We start from the raw sequence: 27943 nt of genomic DNA on the forward strand, positions 1-27943 counted from the left end.
GTTCCAGAGTTACAGACCCATAAAGGGGCATTTGGAACCCCCTCAAGGACACGTTGAGACCCATAGCAGAGTGTTTCCAGTGAGCCAACATGCACCAATATATCAGCACCCTGACTAGGGCTGCAAGCGAACCTTCGGAGGTTCGAACGTTCGTTCGTTACGTTGGCAATCGAAGTTCGAAATTAATGGGTTCAGGTTTTTTTCTCTTTTTTTTTTTCTTTTTTTACACGAAAAATAATTATCAGAATGTGATTGGCCTATTCAGAATATCACAGTAGTAGAGATAGCCAGATACGAAATAAGTTAGGCCTACCGGTAAACACTAACAGTTAATGGTGACCGTTATTCAGTAGCGAAGTGTGATGTCACTTCCGTGAAATGGCGTGAAATGTCGCCCTCTACGGGGTTCATGCTGGTATTGTCTTGCATTCAAATCGCCATAGGGGATTCTGCGAACGCCGCATACAAGGTCTGTGTTAAAAATATAAACACACCATGCTCTCGGATTGACCCAAATGGATATGAAGCATCGACTAAGGTGGAAATGTACAGATTTACCCAAAGAGTAACACAATAAACGCTAGAAACGAGTTACAACAGGCTATATCAGATATGAATGAATATCATAAACTATGCAGAACCCCCCCGCTGACAGAAACGCGCACATGGTGTGTTTATATTTTTAACACAGACCTTATATGCGGCGTTCGCAGAATCCCCTATGGCAATCTGAATACAAAACAATACCAGCATGAACCCCCCAGAGGGCGACATTACGCACAAATGACGACATGGCTTCGTTTCTCTATAGTAGTTATAAAATGCACCAGAACAGCTTGGAGCGATCAAGGACCGTCCTCCGCTCCAATTGCGCTCCTATTTGGGGCCGCGAACCGGGTGGCGAATCAGCCTCGCTGACACACGCTTGTTGACAGTGAGTGAGAGCAGCTGTCCTGGGCAGAGAGAGACGTGTGTGCTTTGAACAGCGAACACCCAGCCATCCACGCACCCAAAGATTAAACATCCCTTTCTGCTAAGCATGAGCAAAGATGGATTTCATTGCAACCCCCTAAAGGATCTATAATCAATGCGATGTATGGGGTTGTTACATCGAGACCAGTTTAGCCCGAACGCGACGAGCTCCGATGCAGTCACCAAGTCTAATCATCATCATCCGTGCAACTCCGCTATACATTGAGCCTGTTCGTCAACAAACTGTGCGACATTTTCTCCGATTGGGTTGGATTTTCCAAGTGTTAGCCTAGGTGTTAATGCGGCCACGCATCCACGCGTTTTCAATGGATAAAACAGCGCATTTAAAACATTTCCTAGTTTCCTACACTGTTTAAAGGTACAGTACGTTCGATGGTTCGAACGTCCGAACGTTCGGTTTTTATTCAATTGAACGAACCATCGAAGGTTCGATGGTTCGTTCCGAAAATCCCCCCGAAGTTCGAATCCCTAAAACAGGGCTAGATTACAGCCCTAACCCTGACCAGCATGGACCAGAGCCTTCATTATATCGTTGGTAAAACTTATGAAGGAAGTTAGGAAGGGCCCAATTTCCTTCAAATATGGCTGCTGTGCATAGAGCCTATGGCCAAGAAAAGCTCAAAGAAGTGTGTGTGTGTTGTAGTACGTACATAATATAGGGCATAACAACAACACAATATATCTTTATATATCAGTGGTTCCAATCCAAAGTCTTATAGGCTGGTACAGAGGGGTCATCAATATGTCCGAGGACGGACAAATGTGTCCAGGCCGGGGCAAGACTCGGCCAGCTGGTCCGTGTCATAATAGATTTAATTTTTACACAACATTATAATGTTCCTATTTTGAACATAAGGTCCAGTTACTGAATGTCAGTCTCCAGGTTTTGTTCAGAATATGTATGACACCTATTAGTATATGGCACATTAGGGAGTCCACTGCTAGTGTTTCTCAAACTTTTTATTTTCAAGGACCACCATAATTTGGACCATTTAGGGTCCAAATTGGGGTTAGGATTATTTGGTTCCATTTGTACACTCTCCATTTACACTCTCAGAGTGGCAGACCTGTAATGGTAATTTAGGGCTAGTGTTTGTCTATTCATTTTGTACGTCCATGGCAAGCCAGCATGGCGATGACCCTTTGGTTCTTCATATTGAGGTGGTGACACGCTTGGTTTACTAACCAGTGGGTGTAGGTTTGTTTACTTCAGTTCTCGCCGGTGTTCTTGCAACTACCTTGGATTTAGAATTCCTCAGACCTATGTATAGTATATGTGAGCTTGCACATAGTCCTGTCACAATAATTACATACTCGTCTAATCGCAATTATTGGACATAATCGCAATTATTTGAAATAATCGCAATTATTTTGTCATAATCGTCATCATCGTTTTCATGTTGAAAAATGTTCATATATTTTCTAACATTTAAAAAAATAGTGGAAATAGCCCATCTACAAGCTCACAACGCGCCGCGATGCGTTGTGAGCGAGTGCATCTCTCCACTCCGACATGTCTCCTTTCCGACATGTCTCCATTCCGACACTAACCCTATCTCTAACCCTAACCCTAAACCTTAGGCCCATGAGAGTGTCGCCACTCCGACAATAAGAAGTCAATTTCGGAGTGGCGAGTGGCGACATGTCGGAATGGAGAGAGCCTCCCGTTGTGAGCTTGTAGATCGGCTATTTCCACTATCAATGTTCTTTTTTAAGTATGAAGTTGTCAAATATATCAGTAATTTCTTTGTATATTTAGGTTATGTGTCATACAGTATTCGCCATGTGAAACTTCAAAGCCTACAAGCCAAACAGAAATGTAATTGTCAACGACAAAAACACAATTAAATCGTTAATCGCAATTATTTGAGTGACAATTAATCGTCGTGTAAAATGTCATAATCGTGACAGCCCTAGTGGTGACATGCTTGGGTTTCCAACCAGTGGGTGTAGGTTTGTTTACTGTCGGTTCTCGCCGGTGTTCTTGCAACTACTGCACCAGTTGTACAGTAGATCGGGTATTTTCGTCATGAGTTGTACTGTAAATCGGGCGTCACTCTCTTCCCGCTCTCGTGCGTTCGAGTGCAGTGTAGGTGCACGGTATGTGGGCGTAAAGCGTGTTTACTGTTGTCCTGTCGTCCATGCGAGTGACGTATGTTCTGATGTGGTGGCCGGCGCTGCTTGGTGTGTGTTTTTGTTTTGTTTTGTTTACCTCCCACACCCAGTTGGAGCCATGACTTCAACGTACTGCACACAAAGGTCTCCTTCACAAACATACTGTACACACATTGCATGTTTTTCCATCCGCCTGTCTCTCTCTCCCTCTCTATCTCTGTTTCACGCATTTTCTAACACAGTGGTTCTCTCAAAGTGGGGTCCGAGGACGCCAAGGAGTCCTTGAGAGGGGGTTCCAGGGGGTCCCCAGCAAAATTAGTTACTATTGCATCAAAATCAGCGTAACCACTTTAAAACTATACTATTTGAAAATAGACGATTTACAAGCTCACAACAACAACAAAATCGTGTGGAATATTCTTTTTAAACATTTTAACAACACAAATCTGGTATGGGGGAGCCTGGCAGTGGCACCGTATATTTTCTGGTGTGGGTCCGCGGGTCAAATCCATATTCATTTGGGAGTCCTTGACATCGAAAGGTTAAAGAACCATTCTGTAACATACATACAGCACGAAAGGAACTGAACGTGTTGCTCAAAGTAGTTTTGGCGTCAGTGTGAGGCGATAGTGTTTCAGTGCCGTTTCTGCTCACATAACTGCACACTCACCACCACTACATTATGCATTACGACTGCTTTGCACTTTGAATATGACTCGTGTGGGTATTTCTGTGTGTGTGTACATGTGCGTTCGCGTGCGCAAGCACAATGCTGAAAATTACCATTTTAGCCTTCAACCCAGGGGTATTCAACTAGATTAGGCAGGGGGCCACAGTTGTAAAATTACTTGAAGCCGGGGACCACCAGACAAAAGAAAAGAAAGAAAAAATGGTTGACAGGTTAACTGGAAATCGTTAAAGGACCACTTTTTTAATATATATACTTAAATGCAAGAATAATGGTTGACATTATAGCATGCAAACTTTACAGGTAGACAATTCTGCCTTAGAAGTTATACACAGAGAAATAAACATGGTGTATAAAGTACTTGAAAGCCACACTTCTCACCCATGAAATCACTTGAGTCAAATTGTTAAATTAGCTCACATTAAATGTACGTATGAAAAGTGTCTGGTGTTAAAACATAGTTAAGTATCAAGACTTAATATCAAAAATAAGTATCAAGCTTTTCACGCAAAGAAACAAAACGGACAGAAATGGTTTATCTCCTTGCTTTATAATTATCAGATTTTTAACTTGAAAACCTTAAACAAAGCAATAAAAACACTGGATAATATGTCCCAGTACCATTCTTACAAGAATGATCTCTCATATGCCAGTGTATGTACAAATAGCGTGTGGCTAGATTCACTACTTTCAAAATGGCTTTCAAGTAGTTAGTTACTAATAGTTAGTTCATCTACTTTTTTTCACTTGGGCAGGGTACATTTTCAATGACACATCAACAGGGAGCAGAACATGAGTTTTGAATGCAGTTCTTCCATTACATGCCATATCTCCTTCCATTTGTCGCTAGCTACTTCTAAGTTTGGAGTGGTTTTGCTCCATCACACCAAAGAAAGAATTCTCCATCTCATCCATTAGTTTTTACATCGTAATGTGTTTCACACGATGACTCAATGTCACGATGCACTGATTCCCAACTAATGGTTCATGAAACACATAAGATCCTGTCCCCTTATCAGCCAGGTACTCAAATATAAACCTAAGACCTTTCATTCATACCGACATAGAAACACATCAGAACCATGTCATCCTGCCCCGTCTACTCTTCTAACAAAGACACTTCCATTGCAGGGACAGAAGAGATTGAAATCACAGGCTACTTCTTATTTTCTCAAATTTAAAATCAAAGCCTATGCACTGAAAAGGTCTGTCACAGAAGCAGTCAGTAAGTCACCATGTCCATTATGGTATAGCACATACTGTGCAATCGACATATAGGCCTACTTTTATACTATAGCACAAAACACTGGACAGCAGGCAACGTGCTGACGTAACGAGTTTTAATTAACGGTTATGAAAAGCATAAAGAAAAATGTCATCCTGTAAAACCAACCATTCAGAATACATTTTCGGAATATGGAATGTGTTCCAGTTGGAATGTGTTACAGGGCCACAAGAAAACTCCTTAGGGTCCGGATTTGGCCCACGGGCCTCCAGTTGATTATCACTGCTTTAAAAACCCATGTACTTTTAGTTCAAGGGTTCCCAAACATTTCAGGCAACCTGAACCAATTTGACCAATTTGTGTTTTTATGAAGCCTAGAAGAGATGTACTGTACTGTACTGTAAACAGACATGTCATCTTTGTATTCCAATGTTCAGCAGTAAAAACACAAGAAAATCTTAAAATCGCAATTATTTGTGTGACAATTAATCATCAAGTAAGATTTCACAATCGTGACAGGCAGCCCTACCCCAGAATACGGATACTAGGGTTGAAGAGCCGGGGAGCTTGAATTCAGAATAACTACGAGGTGGGGGCCGATTACAGTAACTACAGTATGGATATTAAACTATATCTGACTCATCCTCCACGCTTACCAGAGGAAACAGGGTATTAACAGTAACATGGCACTTTGATGCTGAAAGAAATCACTGTACCAGAAGTGAAGCATATAGCCTTGAGTTTGTTGGCTTTGTCCTTAATGACGAAGAAGTTGAATTCCGAGTGCATAGGCTTTATATTCAGCGAATAATACAAGTGGAAAGCTACCAGACATATTCAGCCCACAACAAATAATTTAGTAGTTGTCTGTTTGTTACGTAACTGTGTGATTCATACAGGGGGGGGGGGGGGGGGGGGGGCGAAGAAGGGTGATTTTGATCCTTTACTTTGTGTAGACAATTCTCCTGGCGGGGTCTATAGACGGAGAATGATGCTGCATTACAAGCAGTGATAAGCAGTCTCCACCACGTCTGTGTGTGTGTGTGTGTGTGTGTGTGTGTGTGTGTGTCTGTCTCTCTGTCTGTCTATCTCTCGCTCTCTCTCTGTCTCTCTCTCTCTCTCTCTCTCTAAACATCCCATAATGCTACTCAGACACAGAGTCAGGCAGACACCGTGCACGCTCAGCGCCGATTGGAAGGACTGTTGCCAGGGAGCGTTACCGTCTCAACGTGGATAGAATCTGTTGTCTGGTACACTTTAGACATGAGAACAACTGCAGGATCTGAATATTTATAACGCAGGGATTGTTCATATTGAGATTGTATAGCGAGGAGGCAAACATGAGCCAGAAGAAGAGGACACGGTCTGGTCGAGTGCGGCCCGACCGAAAACTTAGAATCTATTCTTTTTGAGATCGTGGCTTTTCTGAGATGTATATACTATATGAAATGCAATTCACGAGAAATGGATCAAGTTGGTCTATCTATCACTTCCCACATAATGTTACATTTTTAGTTTTCAACTAAGATGTACATTTGTTTGCTAAAGATCTTTTAAATCATATCAGGCATTAAGTCATTAAAGGCAGGCAAACAATTTCTTTAAGTTTTTTGTTTTTTGTAGTTGTTTATTTAATTTAACACCAGTTGTCATTAGACATTGTTACTTTGTAACTATTCAATGTGATTGCAAAGTGGTGTCGTAGACTATCTTTGCAATCTAAAGCGTAATGATTTATTCTTAAACGAAGATCGTCAGCCTCATAACACTGCACGATGCAACGCATTGTGACAGATTTGATGCATTGTGAGCTTGTAGATCTGCTATTTTTGCCATGGGACACCACCGTACAACAGAGTATAAATCACGACTAAGCAATCTGGTAGAATAAATGGTCTAGTAGCCTACAGTGGTTCCCAGGTAGTGGGTTCGGGACCCATTTGTATGGACTCGGAAGTGAATGAATACCTCTTCTTTTTTGGTTGAGCTGCTGTTTTCACTAGTTTGGGTCCCGGGGTAAAGATCAAATCTCTCTTTTGGGTCTTGAGCTAAAAGTTTTGGTCCCTTGGACCCATTCTTACATTTTCTTCTTCTTCTTCTTCTTCTTTTCATGGAATTCTTTTGATTTGATGAATTTCTTTTGAAAAATGTAAAAAAAAAAAAGAATCTGGATTTTAACTATTTTATTATCTTGAATTATCTAAAAATTGAAGGAAACAAAAAAGGGGACATTTACTCGCAACCCATACAAATAGGTCCACGTACGACCCAAAAATAGGTTCCGAACCACTTTATCTAGTATCTTCATGTGATACATGTATAAGCCTGAACCTCCTTCATGGGACAAATAATCCAACTTGAAAGTAGAGTTTCTAATTCACATAGATGTTGCACATTCCTACTGGGCAGGCAGCAAGAAATACAAACATTCAAATCTCCTTCAGTACCTTGCCATGCGAGCCACACAGACACAGATGTGCTGTGCACCCACACGCACAGTAGCACCCACAGTTCACACACACACACACACACACACACACACACACACACACACACACACACACACACACACACACACACACACACACACACAGCGGACAGGGTTTCATAAGTTGCATCCAGATATACAATTCTGATTATAAAAACACACCTTGTTATGCCGGAAACGTTGAGATGGAAATGCAAACACACAGGTGGAGACAAGGACGCACGCACGCACGCACACACGCACGCACGCACGCACGCACGCACGCACGCACGCACGCACACACACACACACACACACACACACACACACACACACACACACACACACACACAGAGTTGGTGGACAAACAAGTTGATGGAGTTCATTCTTTATATTTGTTATCAGAGATGTGCAAAGTCTATATTTAGTGTGAGGCTGAGAAGTTTGCCAGCATTTCTCCGTACGTGCATGTGTGTGTATGCCTGTGTGTGTGCAGTGCACAGCGCACACATGTACAGTATGTGTGTGTGTGTGTGTGTGTGTGTGTGTGTGTGTGTGTGTGTGTGTGATCACATGTGTGTACAAGTGCAAGCGTGTGCGCTTATCTATGCAGTGTGAGTGTTCACACTGACACACACACACAAGCACATACTGCATTTGTTCATTTGTGCATATCGCTGGTGCATGTGTGTATGTAGCCTATGTATGTATGCAAGGAGTGTACACGAGCAGTGTCTGACTCAACATATTCTCCTCTCACTCTCTCTCTCTCTGTCCCCACCCCACCCCACCCCGCCTCCCCACGCCGCTCCCCTCCCCTATCCTCCCTTCCCCTCCCCTCTCTGCCCGCAGCTGGCTGGCACGTACATGCATGTCTGTAGACTCTGTACTGTGCCTGCTGCCGTAGCGCGCGCCCGCCCAGCCCTGCCTCACTGCAATGCAGCCCCTGTGTGCATTAATTGGCAGGGAGACAGCGGGTACGTGGTATGCAGGGAGAGTAGGGCTAGGAGAGAGAGAGAGATAGAGAGAGGTAGCCTGAGGATACAGCAGGGCCGACCGACGGGACAGACGGACGGACGGACGGACGGACGGACGGATGGGCGGTCTGTCCGGACAGACAGACGGTCTGTCCGGCAGGAGGCTATACCTCTGTCAAATACTTAGTTTAACTCTTTGTTGCCGTCATTGGAGAGAAAACCTTGTATCTCCGTACTTTTAAGGACCCAACCACTCCTACATCTGGCTTCGTCCGCTTGTCCCGCGTCCGTTCGTACGCCCGGGGTCACGTTGGCCGAGCTCCGCGGGACGCTCAATGGAATGAACTCATGAGATAGCGCCGCTCACTTCACACTGGGTGTGATTTTTCTTATTTTTTACTTTTTGATGTTTTCACGTAAATGAATGCCCTCGTCATACTACGGTGTCATACAACGGTAGCCAAAATAGCAGATCTATTAAGTTAAAAACGTGAAAAGTAACGTGTTTTTGACGTCAGGTTTCCACCCAACAGCAACATCTTGAGAGTGTATACAAATTTGCAGTGGTGGAAAAGTTACTAAAATGTTCTACTCAAGTAAAAGTATTAATACTGCAATATATAAATACTCTGTCCGGAATAGAAAATGCATTTGAGTAAAAGTACGAAAGTATTGGCATCAAAATACACCAAAAGTAAAAATACAAAATGTTTGAAAATAGCAGATCTACAACGCGTCACGATGCGACGCGTGGTGAGCTTGTAGATCTGCTATTTGCAAATAGCCTAGCTATAAAATAGGGCTAAAGTAGTTAATATGTGTTTTATAATATAATAATTTATGTCTGCAAAGTAACTAGTAACTAAAGTTTTCAAATAAATGTACTGAAGTAAAAGTACAATATTTGGATACGAGATGTAGTGGAGTAGAAGTAAAAGTATGGGAAATTGGAAATACTTAAGTAAAGTACAAATACCTCAAAATTGTATTTTACTTACTTTCCAGCACTGCAAATTTGCTGTTTTGTTCACTCTCTGGGATTGAATGGTTGATGGATTTTACTGTGTAATATAAAACATGCAGGACATGTGTCGCTGAGGAGAGAGAGAGAGAGAGAGAGAGAGAGAGAGAGAGAGAGAGGGAGAGAGAGAGGGAGGGAGAGAGGGAGAGAGAGAGAGTGGGGGAGTGAGTGTGTGCGTTGGTGTGTTTGCATATTTTTGTGTCAGCATTTGTTTGCACATTTGCGTGTGTGTGTGTGTGTGTGTGTGTGTGTGTGTGTGTGTGTGTGGGTGTGTGCGCGCGCTCGCCCGTGTGCATGCGCACGTACATTTGGGTGCATGTGCTGCAAGTGTCCTTTGCAGATACGAGACTGCTGTCTTCTGTGTGTCTGTGTGTGTGTGTGTGTGTGTGTGTGTGTGTGCGTGCGTGCGTGCGTGCGTGCGATACAATGTGTGAATGCACTCCAGACTGTGTGATGCCCTCCCTCCCTCCCTGCTGTGACTGAAGTGAAAAGTTTTCTCAGTTTAGCAACTTTTTTCTCGACTTTCTTTTGTCGTTCTTCTTGTAGCAAACTACAGCAAAAAACGCCTCTGGTATCTGTTTGGACAGAAACAGATAACAGAATGTTATGTTGCAGTAATCAAGCGAGCTTGATCAAGTTTTGTATATTTATATCACCATTTTAAAACTGGAATGCGTGCGTTTTTTATTTGTATTTTTCTATCCAGAATTCTCCCAGTCTCCCAGACTCCCACTTGGGAGACACTATACTAACGTCTATTGCAGTGGTTCTCAACCCTTTGGGTCAGGACCCCCGAAGGGGTCCCCAAATTAATTTGGGGGGTCCCCAGATGATTAACTAAATGTGAAACACTGTTTTCTCACTCAACAGAAAACAAACCAACATAAAGTTTAAGTGTATAGAGGGTATCTGCACATTTCTAATGTGACAATTTAAGGACTTTTTAATTCCTCTAAATTGACAAATTAAACATTGGTCAAATTGTCAAACATTGCTGGATTAGAGGCAGAAATTGTGTCACAATAGGACTGTGTTATACAAAATGTAATGCCTCAACTCTTAGTGCTCGTCAGGGAGGTAGGGGGGGTCCCCAGTTAAAATATGATTATTTGGGGGGTCGTGGCCTGAAAAGGTTGAGACACTCCCTGCTTGGCCAGGGGAGATGGTTCACTTATGCAGTAGTGTAAAGCAACTAAGTACATTTACTGAAGTACTGTACTTAAGTACAATTTTGAGGTATTTGTACTTTACTTGCATATTTCCAGTTTCCAATACTTTTACTTCTACTCCACTACATCTCGGATTCAAATATTGTACATTTACTCCACTACATTTATTTGAAAACTTGAGTTACTAGTTACTTTGTAGATTTTGATTATTATCACAAAACATTAATATAATATATTATAATATATTAATCAACGCAATATACATTTCGGCCATTTGAAAATAGCCGATCCACAAGCTCACAATACGTTGTGATGCGACACACCATTGTGAGCTTGTAGATCTGCTATTTTCAAAATATTTTTATACATTTCATATTTGAAAAATGAAAATGTATGAAATGTGACATACTGCATAATGACTACTTTTACTTTTCTATTTGTCTACATTGCTGTATTGATACTTTGACTTAACCTGTAAGACCCACTTCTGCATTATCACAAAATTTGTATTTTATCCAAAAAAAGGTTTAAATAATCCGTCTATCACCTAAACATCACCATTGGATCCTATTGTTTAGTATTACAATGCCATTGGCCACGATATTTGCATATAAATACCCCCCACAGAGGCTGACATTCACACAACCTCAAGATCTCTGGAGTCCAGAGTCTGGACAAACAACATCTCACTTTTTCACTGAAGCTATTTCCTCATAAAAGTAAAATGCCTGTAATAATTTTTTGGGTGATCATTAGAATGACTAGAACATGTACCGTACATATGTTATTATTGTGAAAGATATCCCCCAAATGTAAATTAGAGCATGATTTATAATTTTTGCTTTTTGGCTACAAAAAAGAAAAAAGAAATGCAAAAAAAACATTACATCTTTGCAAGTAGAACAGGGTCAAGTAAAACATTTGAGTACTTTTTTTTTCTCCCACCACTGCACTCATGTGCTTGGGGCAGTACTACTTGTCAGGTGTCTGACCTGACACCAGGGTCAACATGCCTGAATGGAACACACTGCTGTGTATACTATTTATATTTTATTAACATGCTCTGATCTGATAACATGCTCTCAAACCTCTCTGGATCAGGGCCCACTTGTAAACCTCCATGACATTTGTGTGCCCACCAATCTAGGGATGGGACGATATGAAAATTTCATATCACGATTCTTGTGACCAAAGAAATCGCGATTTACGATATTATCGCGATAACCAAAATATCATTATCCTGGGGCGGAACATTTGCCAAAAAATAGCGGATTGACAAGCTCACAACGCGACGCATTGCGACGCGTTGTGAGCTTGTAGATCGGCTATTTTTTGGCAAAGACATTTGATAGAGTGGAAAAAAAGACTGTATCAAGAACGTATAATTATAAGTACCTTTTAGCAATTACAGAGGGTTTAAGTGGTACCAGATATGCAGCTTGGTAAATAAAAGGTGAATTGATCCCAGTGCATTGACGGAGGACGATATCACGATAAATTAAATCTCCACGATACGATTATCGCAAGTGTTTTTTTATCACGATAAACGATATTATCGCTTATCGTCCCATCCCTACACCCAAAGTACATTTTTGTACATTATGTATACTAGAAGCTGGGCCGCCCTTTGGGCGGCCCAGCGTCTAGTCGGCGACCTGGCCAACTCGGGAACGATGTAAATAGGGAATGAATGCCCCGCCCTTTAATGCAAACCCCATTATACCTGTTGTCATAGGACCCGTCTTGACCATCTGTTTGCCTGTGTCCATTTATGCCCATATATGGAGATATCTGTATCTGTCTGTCTGTCGGCGTCCATTTTATGTCCATATATGGAGATCACTGCAGATATAATCCTGGGTCCATTTTATGCCCATATATGGCCATATATGGAGATATCTGTCTATTTGCATCCATTTTATGCCCATATATGGAGATCTCTGTATCTGTCTGTCTGTGTCCCTTTATGCCCGTATATGGAGATCTTTGTGATTCTGCGTCCATTTTATGCCCATATATGCCATTTATGGAGATATCTTTTTATCTGCGTCCATTTTATGCCCATATATGAGATCTCTGTCGCTTTTTGTTTGTTTCTTCTTTAAGCATATGGAGATATCTGTTTATATGCGTCCATTTTATGCCCATATATGAGATCTCTGTCGCTTTTTGTTTGTTTCTTCTTTAAGCAGAATACGCAGCCTGCTTAAATCTGCATCATTCAAGTCATCCTCCCAGTCCCACGCTTTGTTGCTTGTCTTATGTTTGTCTTGTCTCTTTTATTTTCTTTATCTTTTTTGGAGCGGACCCCATTAATGCAAACCCCAATATACCTGTTGTCATAGGACATGTTTTGACCATCTATCTGTTTGCCTTTGTCCCCACCCTTTAATGCAAACCCCAATATACCTGTTGTCATAGGACCCGTTTTGACCATCTGTTTGCCTTTGTCCCCTTATGCCCATATATGGAGATCTCTGCACACACAGTACCGGTTGCGGAAAACTCTGATGTCAGACATCAGCTCCGCATACAGGCATTCATTTTATGCCCATATCTGGAGAACGCGCGTGCCGGTGGGAAGAAGGGTTCTCGAGATACGCGGATTACATACATAATACATACACATTCACAGAGATTTTTTGTTGACTCATGTGGAGTACGTGATGTCAGAGCCTTTTATGAAGTGATGTCACAATGAGTCAGCGCTTGCGCCGGTTTCCTCCGAAACACCTGATGTCAACAATCAGCTCTGCATAAGGAGATTCCGAACGTTTTGCGCCGGTTTCGGAAAACCGTGCGTCGGGTCGGGTCGAGGCTCGGCACTGCACTCCGCGCCGCGTCGGGGAACGCGCGTGCCGAATCTGAAGCCGGTGGGACGAACGGTTCTCGAGATACGCGGGTTACATACACGCAGAGATACATACACGCAGAGATTTGTCGCATTTATAGATAGATATGAATGATACGATTAAAATCTGAGTGCTTTGCCAATTGTTTGGGGCCCACTCTGCAATACCCTCATGGCCCATGCTGCTCTACCGTACGTATTGGCTAAACTCGGGTTGTATATTTGGTTCTGGGTGGCAGAGACCAAAAATACACAAGGAAGTCATATTTGCGTATTATTAACCACACCTGGGAGTCTATTAGCGTAATGTTAACTTCATAGATACATACAAAACAGAAAAAGTACAAAACTATGGCAACACCTCTTTTAATGTTTGTGTCAGTGAGTTGATGCCATGGGATGTCCGTGTCTGTTTTGACAATACAGATTAAGAACACACGGGCTAATGTGGGTGTGGGATATGTTTTACGCTGACATTTGAGAATCACATGCTGGGCTTCTCAAAGTGGGTGCCATGGCACCCTAGGGTGCCTCGACTCAAGTCCAGGGGTGCCTCAGAATACCTTGAAATATTTGGAATTCATCAATGTCACGTCAATTTAACTACTTAAACCAGGGGTGTCCAAACTTTTTTCGAAGGGACTGCATTAGAAAATATCAAAATACCCAATAATTTAATATCAATGGTCTTTGGTGAGAAAATAATTTCACATTATGTAACAAATATGTAAATATGGTAAAAAATGCAATACAATTGCCTTTCTTTGACCCCTTCAGAATGAGACAACAGGGAACAATCCTGACAAATTATACTCTAATTATACTACTAAAATTTGTCCTCAGGCCGCATTTGGCCCCCAGGCCGCACTTTGGACACCCCTGACTTCAACCCTCTATGCTTAGTAAAACGGACCACCAAGCCTCCTTGCCAAAAAATAGCCGATCTACAAGCTCACAACACGCCACGTTGTGATGCATTGTGATGCGTTGTGAGCTTGTAGAGCGGCTATTTTTGGCGGATGTTCCCCCCAGAATGAAATGTCAAGTATGAAGTTATTTTCAATGGAAACTAATATTCTCTCAAGTTTTCCCTGTCACATAAACTGTATCTAAAATATTTGCATATTTACGTTCCGTAATGTAATACAGTAATACGGCCTAATATTGATGACATCAGGGATCTCCATATATGGGCATAAAAGGGACAACGACTTGCAAGTGTGGTTGCCGTGACGCGAGTCACACTTGCAAATGAATTCTGTCTTGGCCATATATGGAGCGTGGCATGAGGTGTGACTGACTGACTGACTGATGCATGTGAGCTGCAGGTTTTCATAGTAAATTCGACAAGTGTGTACACTACTGCACGACACACGCACATGCATGCATGCATGCACTAATATATGTCATGGCAATTTTGAGAGTCATAGTAGTCTGTTACAGTAGCTACTGTCAAAGATCCTTGACATACAGTATAGGCCTACTGACAAAACACAACATATTTCACCAGTATGAAATGTTACATGCATTTCCAGTCTTCTGTGTGGGCGAGGGCACCTCATGTGAACGTCAGGTCTCGCTGCACATCCTTTGATCAGTGCTGCTTGATCTCGCATATGTGTGTTGCTGACAAAGATAGGTCTCGTTCAAAGATGATTTCATCCTGATTTCTCAGACTGAAAAAAGCCCAATTTAATGTCAGAATGTTGGGGAAACAGGTGGCTTCACTGGCTTGTGATTGTGAACAATCGGTCCAGTATTTACTTCAGCGACTATGGGGCCAAAGAATAGGTCATGTTCCCTTCTCCTAAAGGGGCGGTCACCCAAATCACACAGATACAGAAAATCAATTGAAGTATGGGAGTCTTGTTCATTTTGTGTCTTCATTTTTCTGAAATTTGTGTGGTTAAAATGTTTCAAAACTATTCACAAAATGTCAGATTCTTTCAAGATGTTTTGAAAAATAGCAGATCTACAAGTTGTGAGCTGTAGTAGAGTAGATGTACAGAGGTTAAGCTATATCAAACAATTTAGCTGGGGACTCCCTGAAACCCCCTCACGGACCCCTGGGGGTCCCCAGACCCCACTTTGAGTTATTATGTCACAGTGAATTAGCTGGTCTTTCTGGTTCACAACCAATCAGTTGGCTTGGTTGCCTTCTAAATATTCCGATCTCTTCTTGCGTCCCCGACCCGGAGTCGTGTCCCCACGAGGGGACTGAGGTTAGCATTTCACCAGGTTAGCTTTCACCAGCGTCGGCAGGTTAGCATTTCACCAGCGTCCTCCCGTGGGGACGGGAGGGCACTTCCCCGTGCGGGGACGGAGAGTCGGCAGTTAGCATTTCACCAGCGTTAGTTTTACTCAGGTTAGGGTTAGGGTTAAGGTTAGGTAAAGTGGTACCTGCTCACGCTCTGTCCTCCCGCGAGTCGCGTCCCAGACCCGGAGTCAGTCGTGTCCCCACGAGGGGATGGAGGTTACCATTTCACCAGGTTAGCTTTTCACCAGCGTCAGGTGCTGCCTGCTGGCGCTCCGTCCCCCCGTGGGGTCGGTGGGGACGCCACCCCGGGTCGGGGACGCCAGAAGAGCTCGCCCTCCCTCAAATATTCTCCACCAGGCAGGCTGATAGTGACATCACTACTGTCTGTGTTACTGTGTTTTTTTTCTCAAACTCCACGCAGTTTTCCAATACTTTTTCTAAGTTCACAAACTCAATCGAACACTCTAGGCATCATTCCATTTACAAAGCTCTCTGAATTTAGACCTACTCGTGATTTTTCAAATGCATATTTTACAAATTCTACAAAATGCCTTGTAAATCACCAGTTCTCACACTTTCAAGGTTTTTCAATAATGTTGTACTACAAAAATAGTACAAGCTCGCAGCACAGCATAAAGTGACGCACTTTATACATCTGCTGTTTTAGAGTAGCCAACGCAAAATGACATTTCCCGGTTTTAAAGGTCCTACACCATGCATTTAAAAATAATTTATATAACACTGTTTGTGTCCCAAAAACGTTTTTGAAAAGGTTTGAGGCTAAATTACCACTCCTGAATACAGAGCCCCTGTCATCTCTGCCTGGCTTTCAGAGCATTTTCAGCTGCAGTACCACCTTGTCCTGAGTGGGAGGACTGCGCTATTGAGACAGTTTTGGCCCCACACTCCTCCCCACCTCCTGCTCAGCAGGCCTGCCCACCCCTCCCCAACCCTCTCCCAGCTCCTCCTGCCTCCTTCTCAGGCCTGCCCACCCCTCCCCAACCCTCTCCCAGCTCCTCCTGCCTCCTTCTCAGGCCTTGTGACATCACAAATCTGACATTTCACAATCAGGACCGTTCTGAGACATGCTAACATAGATCTGCCCATAAACTGAGAAAGACACAATGGTCAGAAATAGGACTTTGTGAGGATAGAAGTTGCTGGTGGGACACCAAGAAAATACATAAAAATTGGAAAAATGAAAATTCATGGTGTAGTCCCTTTACGGATTATATTGTTTCCTCACAGAACTATTATACCCTAACGGTAACCAATCTTTCCGCCGACCTCACGCTCACCGCGCTGACCGCTCTGTGGGGCGGTTTTAGTATACTTGTAGGCTATTTGTTTTACTGAGGACAAGATGAGAAATAATAAGTTTATCGTTACCAGCTAGGCGAGCCAGCCACTGCAGAATAGGACCTAAACTCTGTATAAAATAACTAATATGACATGAAGAGTGGTGTAAAGTAAGTAAGTGCAATTACTGAAGTACTGTATTCTGAGGTATTTTTACTAGAGTATTTCCAATTTCCAATACTTTTACTTCTACACTACTAAATCTCAGATCCAAATATTGCACTTTTACTCCACTGTGTACCATTACGCCGGATAGACGCCCGAGGCGAATGGCCGGGAGGGCGAACAGACTGGTGTAACCGTAAATGACAAGGGCATTAATATTAAGTATGCTAATCTCTATACTGCCTCCCCCTGGCCAGCCGGGGCACCTGATGGAGGGGAAAGGAACTGGTTGGAATAACGTGTTCCTTCCACGCGCTACGTCCAACCGGGGAAACTCCCCCCTGTCAGGTGAAAAGAAGCGGCTTGGACTCCTCAGTCCTCAGGCATAGAAGGAAGCATGAGGTCAGTCCGTTGTCTGCCCAGGTTGGCAGAGGGAGTGTAGCGTCCAGGATTACATTAGATAATTGACACTGGGTGAAAAATGGGTTACAAAATGATGGGATAAAAATGAAAGTAAAACAATTATGTTAAAAAAGTAATTGATTGATTGAAGACTATTAAAAGTTTGCTTAGAAAAAAGTACAGTCTCATGACGGTACAGTTCACTGGTACAAGGTCAACTAAAAGGAGATCCTAGGAAACCACTTGGCTTATTTACACAGGACACCATTGAAGTAGCTCATATAACATTGAATGACAGACGGATAGAATAGAACACAGTACAATGCAGTAGATAGGTCAGGATAAAATAAAATAAAAATAAACAGAGACCAAAAAAAAAAAGAAATGCAAAAATATATATACAGTAGGCCATGCTAAAGGCCATACGGAAGAAATTAAGTCTTGCGCCGCCGTAACCGAGCCACTGTTTCCTTTAAGCTGTGGACACCGGAGCGGTGATTACAAATAGGTACAAAATACTGCGCCATCACTGCTCAGTGCTCTCACCATTCAACCACAGAACCTATCTTTTCTGCCAAGGCAGCCTACACCACCAGACAGAGAGAGAGAGAGAGAGAGAGAGAGAGATCTTGAAATGTACAATGGGAAAGTGTAGTTTTTCTCGGCTGTAGCTGAGAGCTTAGTGAGGGCCGTCTGGGAATCAGAAGGTCATGGGTTCAACTAGGGCTGTCACAATTATTACATAATCGTCTAATCGTGATTATTTGACATTATCGCAATTATTTTGTCATAATCGTCATAATCGTGAATGTTGAAAAATGTCTGAAATAGTGGAAATAGCAGATCTACAAGCTCACAACGTGTCGCATCGCGACACGTTGTGAGCTTGTAGATCGGCTATTTCCACTATCAAAGTTATTTAAGTAAGTTGTGAAATATGTCAGTAATTTCTTTGGATATTTCGATTATGTGTCATATCTACCATGTACAACTTCAAAGCCTAAAAGCCAAACAGAAATGTAATTATCAACGACAAAAACACAATTAAATCGTTAATAGCCAATTATTTGAGTGACAATTAATCGTCATGTAAAATGTCATATCGTGACAGCCCTAGGTTCAACCCCCGGCTCGCCCCAGTGTGTACGTGTCAGAAGTGTCCCTGAGCAATGACAGTTTAACCTCTAACACCCGCTGAAGCTGCTAAAGCAGCACTTCCCCGGTGACCAGAAAACACTCCCTTTTTATTTATTTTTTATGTGGCCTATAAACTAAACTCTGTCAGCTCCCATCAAATAACAGACCAATTGGTTATGTGAATATAAACAAAAATCAAACCCAGTTTGTAGTTAGCGGTGTATCTGAGCAGTTCATTTCATTAAGCTATACCATGTGTCTCTCTCTGTGTGTGTGTGTGTGTGTGTGTGTGTGTGTGTGTGTGTGTGTGTGTGTGTGTGCGTGTGCGTGTGCGTGTGCGTGTGTGTGTGCGTGTGCGTGTACGTGTCGTGCCTGTCTGTTTCTGTGTTCAGGGCTAATACTGCAAGGTAACCGGTACCAATCAGTGTCTAATGTCGTGTGCACTCTGCCAGTATATATTTTATATTTTAATATTTACCTAAAACTTTATAATTGTATACTGGAAGTCAACAGAGATCGGGCTTCAACCAAATATGGAGATGGGTGATGGTACTGACGTCATAGTAATGACGTCATGGATGACTGACAACGTAGACTGGCCAGAAGTGGCCACATTAGACACTGTCTTGTGAACAAAATAAATCCAATTGGAGAGAGATTCGGACCTAACTTTCTCTTTACCTGGTTTATTTATTTATTCGATATTTCTGATATCTTTGCGAACATTTTTAATACATTTATTTATTTATTTGTATTACATCTTTCTTCATTTCTGAAAATATTTGAATATATGTTTCTTTATATATTTAAGGAAAAACAACAACAACAGCGGGATATTTATTCGAGACCCATAAAAAGAAAACCACATGGGCCCCAACACCACTTCAGTTCAGAGACCACAACTTAGCTTTCTATGTACAGAAGAGAGTCAGAAGAAGTTGCTTCCACCTAATTGTCTTTCTCTTCTCGTACTGCGTCCTCAAATGACTTTCTCTGTCTCAGCACTCCCCTCCCTCCCCCTCCCCCTCCCTCCCTCTCGCTCTGCCCAGTCTCTGTCTCTGTCTGTAACTGTAGCCTGTGTGTTTTTTCCTCTCTCTCTCCCTCCCTCTCCCTGCGACGTATAGATACTGCATTGATCAGACACACGCACACAGACACATGCACATGCACGCACTCAGCCTCCCACTCCTTTCATCATTGATTCGCTCTGCTCTGCTCTCTCTCTCTCTCTCTCTGTCTCTGTCTTCTTCTTTCTCTCTCTGTCTTTCTCTCTGCAGCGGCACTTGTTGAATGCAACCCTTGGAGGATAGAGAGAGAGAGAGAGGCGAGATAGTGAGAGTGAGAGAAACAGAGAGAGAGAGAGAGAGAGAGAGAGAGATAATGACAGGGAGGCAGAGGGAAGCTTTGAGACAGCGATAGATAGAACAGACAGAGAGGAGAGAAATGTGGCACTGGGGGATAGACGTATAGAGAGAGTTACAGGGAGAGAGAGAGAGAGAGAGAGAGAGAGAGAGTGTGGGACAGAGACAGTAGAGAGAGCATTTTACCGAGCTAGAGAAGAGCTGATAGATGCGAGCAGAGCCGTGGAGGCGTTTGAGACAGAGGGAGTGACACTTTAAAGACATGACCAGGTAGAGACTGCATGAACCCTTTCTCCTGCTCCCACTCTCTCTGTGTGTCTCTCTCTGTGCTGATGCTGCTGAAAGCTGCTGACGTGCGTGTGCGTGCGTGCGTGCGTGCGTGCGTGCGTGTGTGTGCGTGCGTGTGTGTGTAGCTTCATGCCGTGTTCTTCCCGGAACATTGGATTAAGTACAGGTCTGAACTGTCTGGGACAGGGGCAGAGGTGTGAGTGCACATACACGCGCGCGTGTGTGTTTGTGCATGTGTCTGTGTGTGTGATTGTATTCTAAGAATATTCTATACGCAGCAGGATAAAGTAAAGTTTTTTTTTTCCGGGTTAATACTTTCTTTGCCCGGTGAATACTTTCTTTGCCCGGAATATACGTTTTGTGTGTCCTTCTGCTTTGTCTTCAACTCAAGTGCGTACAGTGTGTGCGTGTGTGCGTGCGCGTGTTTGTGTGTGTGTGCCTGGGTGCATAATGTGTTGTGTATGCACCTTTAGGTACTGCGAGCCTGCCTGCCTGCCTGTCTGCACACAGCGTGCACGTAAGTGAGAGAGTGTGAGGTTTGGTGACGTTTTTACAGTTTGTTGTATTCCTGGAAACTGTTCCGCAGCATTGCTCAATAATGAAACTGGCAAGGGTTTGTGTGTGTGTGCGCGTGTGTGTGTGTGTGCGTGTGTGTGTGTTTGTGTGTGTGTGTGTGTGTGTGTGTGTGTGTGTGTGTGTGTGTGTGTGTGTGTGTGTGTGTGTGTGTGTGTGTGTGTGTGTGCGTGCGCGTGTGTGCGTGTGCGTGCGTGCGTGTGTGTGTGTTTGAATAACAATGAGGGAGGGAACATATTGTAAAGCAAGCTATCAAGGTTAACACTTTAACCCCTACATACTTAGAAGACTGGGGTCCCGCAGGTCTGTGTAATAGTTCTGCTCCTTTTCTTCCCTTCTGAGTCTACACCAAGATCTCTCCGCCGATGCGTTGTGAGCTTGTAGATCGCGCTCTATTCTCTCCAAGTGTTGTCAAGTTGTCTCTTCAAAACGTCACTGTCGGGCAGAAACCTTGTATCTCCAAGTTTCAAATGTGTACGTTTTTTTTTTCGTAAAGCAAAGCCCTGCTTCATCATACAAGACTGTCGCACAAGACTAGGGAAAATAGCAGATCTACAAGCCCACAACGCATCGGCTGTTTTCACTACTTCAAGTCATTTTTAAAATGATGAATACAAAACAAACTGTTTTGGACATACAAGGTTTCCACCCGACAGTGACGAAAGGTAGTTGTCCCTGTTTCTCCTGCATCCTGGCTGAAGCTCAGAGGGAGAAGAGTCCTAACTCCTAACAAAACCATGCTCGTCGGGTGAAAACCTTGTATGTCCAAAAGTCCGAAAGTAGACGATTAACAAGCTCACAACACGTTGCGATTTGAACGTGTTTTGAGCTTGTAGATTTGCTATTTTCACTACTTTGGCTTCTCACACTCTACGATAGGGTGTTAACTGACACAAAATAAATAAATAAAAAGCAAAAAGAAAGATATGGTCGTTGTCGGGTGGAAACCTTGTACGTCCAAAACCGTTATCATTTTAAAAACGATTTAAAATTGTGAAAATAGCCGATCTACAAGCACTGTGCTTGTAGATCGGCTGTTTTCACTAGTCTTGTGCGACAGTCTTATATGATGAAGCAGGGATGTATTTACCTTACGAGAAAACATACAAATGTGAAACTTGGAGATACGAGGTCTCTGCCGGACAGTGACGATATGAGGTTTTCTCCCTGACAGCGACATAAAGGTGTTGTACTGTCAGCGGGGAGGATGTCTCATCAACATGCCACGGAGTGCCTGGTTGAAGTCATTGTTCTTCATCGTTCTGATCGCACAAACGGATGTCTGCGCCTGTACTGTACATTTTGTCGTTTCACGATTCATCGTAGACGATCTTGAACATTGAGTGAGCTCATAATGACTGAAATATAAGCTTAAAAGGGAAAATACATCCCACTGATGTGAGGAGATCGATGTGTTGTTTGTGTTTCTCTCCACTAAATGTCGACGTCACAAAAATGACGACATCAAACACATTGTGTTGAGACGTCAAGGTTTTGTGGGGAAATACACAGAAGACATAGGGTGTTTTTTCCCCACAATAATATCTCCCAACCCACATGGATTTAAGATTGAAATTCAAAGTTCCCCTTAAAGAATCTTCCTCTTGTCAGTATTTTGTTCACTTGTCCTTCTCTCCCCATTTTCTGTGATTCTTTATCTGTGTAACCCCTCTCACCCCCTACAACAGTATAGTCTGCATCTCCATCTCTCCTCCAGACACCCCTCACCTCTTCCTTTACCTGCGTTTTCTTACCCAATCTCAACTCTTATGTTGATATTTTTGGGCTATATTTGCTGGCTTTATGATTCACCGGACACCTTCTCACCTCTCTGTCAACAACATCACGTCTAATCTTTTACATATATGTTTTTGTGCTTTTATGCCTTTATTGATAGTACAGTAGACTGACAGGAAATGGGGAGAGAGAGATGGGGAGTGACACGCAGCAACGGTTGTCGTGTTCAGGATGCGAACCTGCGACACGCTGTCAGGCTGATATTGAAGCCTGCCCTAGGGTGTCCTTTTTGAATTTCAAGGATCCCCAGTTTCATATGCGTTAGGCCAAGGACCCCCATAAATTGTTTTGTTTAGTTTTTTTTTTCATCTCTTGGACCCCAATCTACACTGTAAAATCCTCCAAGCCGTTCTAATTTCTCCTCCACCGTTGCCTTGTCTCTCTCTCCCTTCACCACAGATGTCTCTCTGGCTGGCAGTGTCTGCAGTGAATATCTGAAGTCCCTCGTCCTCCCCCCTGTCTCCGTGTGTCCAACATGTCCCAGCTGCTCCACGTCGAGATCCCCAACTTCGGGGCCACCGTGTTGGGCTCCCTCAACGAGCAGCGCCTGCTGGGACACTACTGTGACGTCTCCATCCTCGTCAGAGGTTCGTACGGGGATTTAAGCGGACTCGAGGCAAAATGACACTTTGGCAGAGAGAGGTTTGAGTTGAGGTGGTGAGATATCTTCAGTCGTAGCTAGTCATGGCAAGGTAACTACACAACCCAAACCTCCTACAAAGTGTCATTTTGCTTTAAGCTGGCAATGTACTTTAGTAAAAGTAAAACATGGGCAGAGTATGGGTTATGGGGGAAAGTAACTGTAACTGGTGCGTGCATGAGAATATGTAGGAGCATCATAATGTAAGGAGCAACACATAACCCATGGTGGAGTGCAATGTATTGAGACAGACAGTGTTGATAAGAAGGATGGCTTTGCTATAATTGTGAATATAGTTGATCAGTGAAAATGAAATAACAATAGACCTACATCATACTTTGAAATGAAAGTAGCATCACTACCAATAGTATATTTATGATGGATAAAAATAATTTAACATCAAAATTAGGTGAATAGAAGTATGGGGATTATGTACCGGTATGTGTTAATATGTTTTTGTGTGCAACATTTGGGTGCTCATTTGGGTGTGTGCGTTTGGTGTTGAACTCCTCATTGATTTGTGGGGGGTTGGCAACCGTGCTTGCTTCCACATAGTTATTCCATACCCATTGGAAGATGAGTATGAATAATATATTTATAGTACACAGTGGAGATTGACAAGAAACAGAGACGGTGAATGACACGCAGAACAGGTCGTCATGATCGGGATTCGAACCCGTGGCAAACCATCAGGCAGCATTAGAGCCTACAGTACATGTGGTATGTGCCTGGACCGCTAGTCCAGCAGGCGTCACCAGGATTAAAAGTGTTATACTCGATGCGGCTCCATTTGTGAGTGCTGAGCCTTAACACACGCCCACTAGTGGCCACTGTATGCAGCACTGGAACGGTGTACTATTTTGCCATCTGGATCTCCACTGTTTGGTTTCACCATCCTCCCATCATGCACTTTGTCTCAGTGGACAAAGTGTGTGCTATCTCTCTCCATTAATTAATTGCCATCTGGTTGTGTTAGTGGTCCCCCAGAGAGGGATTAGAGAGGTTAGTACCTCCTATAACCTCTTCAGACAAACTGTTCTTCAGAACTGTCCACGGTACGTTATCAGCAGATTGCGGTAATAAAACGATATAAATGACGAGCACCTTCAGTTTCGGAACACGTCGCGCACACTGCTTGTTTTGAGGTCTTCTGCCTGCAGTGTTCTGCTAACTGCGCCAATAAGAACTTATAGCATACTGTATATGGGAATCCATTTGTTTGTTTTCTCCGCAATTATGTCATTTTGTTTGTTTGACCTCACTAGAAGTATGCTATGCCTTTACTTGTAATTTAATTAATGTGATGTCTTCTAGGAGGGGATAAATGCTCTCAGCTTTTAACCTATTAAAACCGGGAGTGCATCTACTATTTTTGAACATTTTAGAAAAATCTATCAATTAATCAACTCGAAACGAGTACAAAAAAAAAGTATTTTCTTTCAATTACACACCCCATGAAGGCTTCGGAATGCAAAAAAAAAAGAAGAAAACTCCATGAATTCAAGGCTTCATGGGGTGTGTAATTGATCGAAAACAAGTCATTTTTTGGGGTGAACTACTCCTTTAATGGGTTAAGAGAACCTGAGACGTAATTTATCTCCTTTCTGAGTGTAAACAAAATGTCACGATTTGCCTGAATGGAAAATGCCAAAGTCATTAGAACTCACCCAGGGTGTCTCCTAAAGCTCACACTTGCTTCTCTGTGTCACCGCAGGCCAGGCCTTCAAAGCCCACCGGGCCGTGTTGGCGGCCAGCAGCCTCTACTTCCGCGACCTCTTCAGCAGCTCGTCCAAGACCCAGTTCGAGCTGCCCTCCTCCGTGACGCCCGCCTGCTTCGAGCAGATCCTCACCTTCTGCTACACGGGCAAGCTGACCATGGCGGCCAGCGAGCAGCTGGTGGTCATGTACACGGCCGGGTACCTCCAGATCCAGCACATCGTGGAGCGCGGCATGGACCTGATGTTCAAGGCCAACTCGCCGCACTGCGACTCGCAGACGGCCGGCTCCATGGAGGAGACGGGCTCCGAGCCGCAGAGCCCCAGCAACAACGTCAACAACGGCCATGGCCTGGCGGCGGCGTCGGCGGCCATGCTGGCCGCCAGCGGCTGGTCGCCGTCGCTGGTCATGCCCCAGCGCAAGATCAAACTGGAGGGCGGCGAACAGACTCCCCTGACGCTGCCCGCCTCCACGCACAGCAGCAAGACCTCGTCGGCAGAGCTGGGCAGCCGGCTGGCCAGGGTCAGCTCGTTGCTCTACACGGCGGCCGGGGGGACTACGATCTTCCCCGGGATGCCTCCCTACCACCACCTCCCGGGAGGCGGAGGAGGGGGAGGGGGAGGGGGAGGAGGAGGGGGAGGAGGGGGGGGAGCGGAGAGGTCTAGTCCCGGAGCGTCCAGCCTGCCCACCACCGACAGCCCCACGTCCTATCAGAACGAAGACGAGGAGTTCGAGGAGGAGTCGTACGACGGGATCACGGAGGAGGCCTACAGTCAGCTCTATGGGCGCTCGGCGAACCCCTATGGGAGTGAGTATTTGTGCCGTCATTATCGCGGATCCACTCATGTTTTTGTTCGTTCAGATTGATACCTAGTCGCGTGCGTGTGTGGGCGGCGTGCGCCGAAAATAGCTCCGTGCGCTTGTAAATTTGGCTATTTTCGTTGCGCGCCACCCACACACAACTATGATAGAATTGAAGCCTCACGCTTCATATTACTGTGGCAAAAAATGATATTATTATATTTTGGCTGCTTTGATAAGTATTAATCTGGCAATAGTTCTAAATTCGTACTGTAATCATTTATTTCTCATTTTTTGTTGTTGTCCATCCTGTTACCTATTCAAACGTTTACTGAATCAAATTTCAGGGATAACTGCTAAATGGGCAAACATTAAAAACATTAAGTGTTACTGCCAATCATGCATTCATTCATTCATCCAGAAGTGTAAAATAAAAGTAAGAATGATATATATATACGTACTGTATATGTACAGCATAGTGATGTCAGATCATAGGGTGGTTTGAAAAATCACACTCTGTGACTCACGGAAACTCACAGGGCTTTGAAACATAGTTTCCCCTCCCCGGTCCAGACCAGTTTTGCACAAAAAAGAATATTCAATTACTTTCCAGTTATGATTATTAATTCCATTATGTATTGGAAAAGTAGGATGTTGTGCTTCCCTTCCCGTGTGTGTGGGCTCTGTGTAAACATTAGGATAGCAGCATGGAGTGATGACTGGAATGCGTTGAGACAACAGCAAGCTCCTTATCACAGCTACAACAGCTGCTCTGTGCCATGCGTTCTAGCGCTTTCTCATTTTGTGCACACGTGAGCCGTAAAGGGGTCCATTTGGTTATGTGTGTACACTCTCCCTCCGAGTTACAAATGAACCACTTAAACCTTATAGAGCTGTGGTTCCCAGACACCCATTTGTGGGTCGCGGAAACGTTTTTATGGGTCCCTTCATTTTTAGTTTTCTAATTTTTTTCCCCCAAAATATTTTCCAAAAACATAAAACAATATCAAATTCAATGATTTTTCTAAGTAATTTAATGAATAAATGAAATAAAAAAAAATCTAAGAAATTCCATAGATTAGAAAACAAATGTAGTGCAAATAGCTGATCTACAAGCTCAACAAATGTAGTGCAAATAGCTGATCTACAAGCTCACGACGCGCCACGAAGTGCCACGTTGTGAGCTTGTAGATCTGCTATTTACGCGCTCTGAAATTCACTCCGATATTCGGCCCAAAAAACGCAAACGGCAACGTGAAAAATAATAGCCATATCCCAGTTAACCGCTTAACCCTATAATTGGTTGACCGGAGTCCCTCAGGGCTCTATACTAGTTACTCTGTTTTTGCGCTGCATGAAATATCTTGGCTGAAAATAAATGTGACGCATTGTGAGCTTGTAGATCAGCCAATTTCACCAAACGCTTTCCCCACAATACGGATGCTGGAGTTAAACTGGTCAAAGAGTTTTTTTTATAACATTTTCAATATAATAATAATTTCTACAAGAAAGTTGTCCCTGACTGCCTATTGAAACAAGGCAATTGCTGTGCGACGTTAGCAGTCACACGGACTCCCCTTTTGAAAGAACCTAAATTCACAAAAGAAATCTCACATTTTGAAACAATTTGCCGAACAATCTGATGTCATGCGGTCGCATGTTTATAGAGCATTTTACAACGGATTTGAACACAGCTCAGCCAATCATAATCAAGGGCCGGAACTATCCGCTTTATGAGGATAAAGGAACACTTAGGATTTTACTGTGTACTGTAAAGGTTAAGGTTACACACACACACACACACACACACACACACACACACACACACACACACACACACACACACACACACACACACACACACACACACTTACAGATGTACAGACAGACACACTGACAAATGAAACCCACGTGTGCTTATGGACAAATGATCCATTGATCCAGGGTTGTGCCAAGGCTTAAAATCATGCTGCTCAAAAGCTTCAGACAGGTTTGTCAAAG

General features: G+C 43.4%; 1 protein-coding gene across 1 annotated transcript in view; it reads left to right on the top strand.

The window, feature by feature from the left end:
* Positions 1-27943, top strand: part of nacc2 (NACC family member 2) — a 67632-nt gene that overhangs the window by 27429 nt on the left and 12260 nt on the right. Inside the window, exons 2-3 of the mRNA XM_080743914.1 lie at positions 23185-23372; positions 25140-25949. Coding sequence (XP_080600040.1) covers positions 23261-23372; positions 25140-25949 — 922 coding nt within the window. The 5' untranslated portion in view covers positions 23185-23260. The remainder of the gene's footprint in view (positions 1-23184; positions 23373-25139; positions 25950-27943) is intronic.

The sequence above is a fragment of the Nannobrachium achirus genome (assembly GCF_963921795.1).
Source record: "Nannobrachium achirus genome assembly, chromosome: 15".
Classification (NCBI taxonomy): domain Eukaryota; kingdom Metazoa; phylum Chordata; class Actinopteri; order Myctophiformes; family Myctophidae; genus Nannobrachium; species Nannobrachium achirus.